General features: G+C 42.3%; 1 protein-coding gene across 1 annotated transcript in view; it reads right to left on the bottom strand.

Moving 5' to 3' along the window:
* Positions 1 to 5,503, bottom strand: part of Pole (DNA polymerase epsilon, catalytic subunit) — a 54,171-nt gene that overhangs the window by 16,244 nt on the left and 32,424 nt on the right. Inside the window, exons 30-32 of the mRNA XM_005344494.3 lie at positions 4,010 to 4,222; positions 3,571 to 3,777; positions 3,172 to 3,315 (exon numbers count right to left, since the gene is read on the bottom strand). Coding sequence (XP_005344551.1) covers positions 3,172 to 3,315; positions 3,571 to 3,777; positions 4,010 to 4,222 — 564 coding nt within the window. The remainder of the gene's footprint in view (positions 1 to 3,171; positions 3,316 to 3,570; positions 3,778 to 4,009; positions 4,223 to 5,503) is intronic.

Genomic DNA, 5,503 nt, shown 5'->3' on the forward strand with positions numbered 1-5,503 from the left:
TGATGGGGGAGAGGGACTTGATGGGGGAGGGGGAGGGAAATGGGAGGCGGTGGCGGGGAGGAGGCAGACATCCTTAATAAATAAATAAATTAAAAAAAAAAGAAACCCTTTTACTCACTGAACCATTTCACCAGTTCAAGGATTTTTTTTTTCCCATATAAATGCCCAAAGTTTCACAGTATCAAACGTCAGGTGTTCACTGTGGACTACATTTCTTGATAATAAGAACCAGGGAAAAATGAGTAATTCTCAAGGGCGAAGAGAACCATCAAATTCCAGCCCTGGGATGACTCACACATCACAATTAATAACAGTTTTAAGGCATCGGTAGCTTTGCCCCACCTTGAGTCAGTCAGACAGGATGGCTCATATACCTGTAACCCAGCAGAGAGGCTGAGGAAAGCCAGTTGAGAATAAGATCAGCCTATGTAATAAAACTATTTCAATAAAACAACAAAATCTCCACAGGAGGCTGGGGAAATGGCCTAATTGGTAAAGCGCTCCCTGTATAAGTACGAGAACCTGAATTTGGATCCCTATCACCATATAAAAAACATGGAGCAAGGGTGCATGTCTGCAATTCCATTGCTAGAGAGCTGGAGAAAGGAAATTCTAGGGAATACAAGTCAGATGGTCTTTAGGTTCAAGTGGAAAGTGATTAAGGAAGATACCTGATGCTGACTCTTGGCTTCCTCAAGTGCTCTTAACTTCTGAGCCATCTCTCCAGCCCCTGAAGTTTACATCTTAATACATTTATACTGATGTAAACATCTGGGCTAATATACCATCAGCCCAGAAAGATAATTATAGCATCTATGGAATGACACACTGACGTGAAGCTCTAATAGGTCAAATGCATCTATAGTTATATAAATGTGTACCACACACACTAGCAGTATGGTGAGGTGGACAAGTATGCTCTAGGAAGGTGGTAATGTCTACCTGGATGGTGGTGAGAGTGATTCAGGTAGATATATTTACTATATTATTTACGTGCATTAGGGAATGCAGGCAGTAACTGATTGTAAGATACTAAATAAAAGGGGCTGGAGAGATAGATCAGTAGTTAAGAGCACCAGCTGCTCTTCCAGAGGTCCTGAGTTCAATTCCCACCAACCACATAGTGGTTAACAACTATCTATAGTGGGCTCTGATGCCCTCTTCTGGCACATGCAGATAGAGCACTCATATATACAAACAAACAAAGCTTAAAGAAAAAAACTATATATATATATATATATATATATATATATATATATTCCCAAGTTCACAGTAACATTTTTTTTATTTGCCTTTGAGATAAGAGTCTTGCTATGTAACCTAGAGTGACCTTGATCTTAAGATCCTCTTGCCCGAGTGTTCAGATAACAGGCAAGGACCATTCCACCTAGGTTCATAGAAATTAATCTAACTACCTGTCTGTTCATCCATCCATCCATCCATCCATCCATCCATCCATCCATCCATCCATCCGTTTTATATGTATTGGTGTTTTGACTGCATGTATGCCTGTGTGAGGGTGACAGATCCTCTCTAACTGGAATTACAGACAGTTGTGAGCTGCCATGTGGGTGCTGGGAAGTGAACCAAAGTCCCCTGAAGAGCATCCATTGCTTTTAATCACTGAGCCATCTCTCTAGCCCTGGAAAACTTTTAAATCATTAAAAAAGAAAAGAAAAAAAAGTCTACTTACCCTGGAAACAATATAATGTAAGGGCAAAATAGTAAACATTTTAAGGAAAAAACTAGTTTACCTCTGTGCTTGGAGTTGGGTGGGTGGGGGGAATAGAGTGTGGGCCTAGCAATTCACCCTAGGTTTGATCTCTAGCATCTACAAAAACATAATTCGTGAGTTAAGTAACAGGGGTCTATAAGCATTTGGCAGATGGAGGCAGGAGGATCAGGAATTGAAGGCCAGCCTCAGTTTTATAGCAAACTCAAGGCCAGCCTGTCTCAAACAATGAATACTTCCATCCTGAAAACAATTCTAACTGATATACCAAGTTTTTACACAGAAAGGGAAGGGTAGAGAATCTCCATCCTGAAACCCCCAAGAGGTGACAGTTATCACCAAATACCTATGCACAGTAAAACACTGAGGATCTCCAGAGGGGAGCAGATAACCACAAAGGAAAAGTTCCCTATTGCAGAAACTCCCCAACAGAATCACCATACACAGCTCTACATGTATGGAAACCCATTAGTCTCCTGTGTCTATTATCCTGATAAACACTGCCCACTTTCATTTCTTTCTTTTCAATTTATTTATTTATTGGACAGGGTTTCTTTGAAGCCTTGGAGTCTGTCCTGCAGTTTGCTCTGTAGACAAGGCTGGCCTCGAACTCATAGAGATCCGCCCACCTCTGCCTCCTGGAGTGCTGGGATTAAAGACGTGTGGCACCTTCGCCGGCCCCTGCCCACTTTTTAGGTTTACATTTCACCAAGTCAATGGGCTGAAATCAGGCCTCACATTTTCCACCTACAACTATGTACCTCATTCATGTCTTCCTTGTATATAGTTAATGTTCAACTGTGAGCAGACAGCATCATAAACCAGCTTTGGACTGAGTTAACGTACTGAGTCAAGTGAGACATTTCAACTAGGATGTCACATTAAGAGAGCTTCCTCAAAATCTTCTAAGTCTAAAGAGTCTCTGCAAAGAACCTAAAGTGTGATTACGTATCTGAGATGTTGTGAATTAGCAGAAAGTGGGCTAGTGGTTGGTTGCCTGCTGTAGGGAAGGACAGATCATTTGAGAAGTACAGGCTTCTTTTGGAGATAATGAAGACTGAACTTTTGACTATAGTCATTACCACGAATTCACTAAAAACCACTGAATTATATTATTCCAATGAATAGGCTATATGGTAGATGAACTTATATCCCAATAATGCTGGTAACTACAACAATACTTACAAAAATTATTTGCAACTTCTATATAATCCTCCCCTGCTCATCAGGTTGATGGACAGCAGCAGTCCCTGTTCCTGAACATTCATAGACATGAAACCATGTCCAGTATCAATAAAGTACTTAGGAGATGAAGATAAGGCTACATGGCTCACCAGCTCTTAGGTCTGTAAAGTCCATGCTCTTAACCAATTCTTTGTGTGGAGTCCATCATGTACAGATGCCTGAGAGGGGAACAGCAAAACCAGGGGTCTCCCTACCTTGCGATATGAAGGCCCTTCCTCTGTTTTGGCTATCCGCTGGTTCACATAGAATACTCGAGAGATGCTCAGCTTGATGCAGTGCAAGTCACTGCCAATGATGGCCCATAGCCTGAAGAGACCAGCTTCGTTGGTTTCACTGATCTGAGAGGAAATGCAGAATACATAGCACATAATCACATAACATACTAACACCTGTGAACAGGTCATCTCCCAAGGAGCCTCCAGCCTCACCCACACCTCCCTAGGTACAGGACCCCTGTGATAGGGATAGGCAGGAAGTTCAAGGCCTTTCTTATCTCTCATCCTGTATTGCAGGACTGGCTGCATGCTCCCTCCTTTGAGCTCATGAAGGACTGCTCTCAACATCTTGCCACTCCCATGAGTGAAGGCCCACACCTGTACAATTTGCCAAGGAAGGTCCAGAATGCTGCGGGCAGTTCGTCGTAAAAAGTTCCCCAGACCCGAGGCAGGTCCCTCTCGGATAGCCCCAAGCCTTGGCACATCTGTTGACTCTAGACGTTGCTTCTTTCTGCGGGCCAGGCGCTGTTGGGCCTGCAGCTGCCACTTTTTCTTGTGGAACCGGAGCCAGACCACCCACTCTTCCTGGAACAGATAGTAATGGAAGATTGCTAACACATTGTCCATCAACACCTTTCTCCAACAGTCTTTTTATTCCTAAATTTCAGGAGATTCAAATGCCAACACTCAGGTATTTCTGCAACTTGTTCCACAGACAGGATTTGCCTTAGGATTCCTGCACTACGTAGCAGACCTCTAGGAGACAGAGTACCATAGCACCTTTCCCCATGTCCTTTCTGGCTTCCTTGCTTCTTACTTGGGTGGTTCCGAGGGAGGGAGGCTGCCCCAAGACCTCTTGCCAGGGCACAGTTAGTGCAATATCCTGAGATTCCTCTTGGCTTTCCCAGGCTCGCTTCCTCTTAGTAGCAACTGGGATTGCACTGTGGTATGGCTTTGTGAGTCCAAGGTCCTCGATGTCTGGAGTGCAGACACCACTCAGATTGTTTTCTGAAGTCTGGGCCATCACAATCTGGGAAGACACAACCAAGATTTATTAATTCAGAATCTTAATCTGGTAAATCCCATCACAGAAGTCACATAATTCTAACACATCTGCTGAAATCGGCTGTTAACAGACTAACATAAGTTTAACAAAAAGGGGTCTCACTATGTAGCACTGGCTAGCCTGAAACTCTCTATGTAGACCAAGCAGGCCTAGAATGTCTAAAGATATGTCTTTCCTTGTCTAGAAGCACTGAAATTAGATTATTTGTCTTAATTCTCCAAAAGAAGCTTTAAGTTTCCCAACTGTTTATCAGAGAATGGTAATTCTTTCAAAAACGTGTATATTGGTGAGTCCTTTTAACAAGGTTGTTTTGAGTTAAAACTGAGGTTTTAGCAGTTAATTTAAGCATTAAGTATTAAGGGAGAAAAGAAGAGGGCACTTAAGCAAACTGAGTGTTTCCCAAGATAGAATTTTGTGTGTGTGTTTTCGAGACAGGGTTTCTCTGTAGCTTTGGAGCCTATCCGGAACTAGCTCTTGTAGACCAGGCTGGCCTTGAACTCACAGAGATCTGCCTGCCTCTGCCTACTGAGTAGTGGGATTAAAGGCATGCACCACCACTGACGGGCCAGAATTGTTTTAGTGTTTTTTTTCGTTTTTCATTTTTGACAGGATGGTACTCTATAGCCTAGGTAGGCTTTGAACTCAGGATCTTTAAGTCTCAGCCTCCTCAGTAGCTGTAATTAGAGGTCTACAACACCAAAATTAGCTTAGTGCTCTTAAAATATTATTTTTAAATTAAAAACTTATTACTTTTAATTATTATTATTTCATTAGTATTTCATCTGCATGCATGTCTGTACCACATGTGTGCTTGGTGCCTATGGAGGCCAGGTGATGGATCACTTAGACTGGAGTTACGGATGGTTGTGAGCTGCCATGTTGATGTTGGAACTTGAACCAGATCCCCTGGAAGAGCAGCTGAGGCAATATAGTACTGTGAAAATACCTTATATTTTAAAAGACCGGAACTTTTGCTGGACTTCACAGCCAAAATTAGTAAAATACCTTAAGATTAATTAGAACAAAACTGCTAGCCTACTGTGTACTCAAACTGTTGATCCTGCTTTTAAGACAACAATGTAACAACCTTAGTTGCCTTGAATTTCCCATGTAACCAACTTTTATAACTTAAGCTAATGCATAGCTATAATCTTTTTTTTTTTTTTGGTTTTTTCGAGACAGGGTTTCTCTGTGGCTTTGGAGCCTGTCCTGGAACTAGCTCTGTAGACCAGGCTGGTCTCGAAC

This window comes from Microtus ochrogaster, chromosome 2 (assembly GCF_000317375.1).
Source record: "Microtus ochrogaster isolate Prairie Vole_2 chromosome 2, MicOch1.0, whole genome shotgun sequence".
Lineage (NCBI taxonomy): Eukaryota > Metazoa > Chordata > Mammalia > Rodentia > Cricetidae > Microtus > Microtus ochrogaster.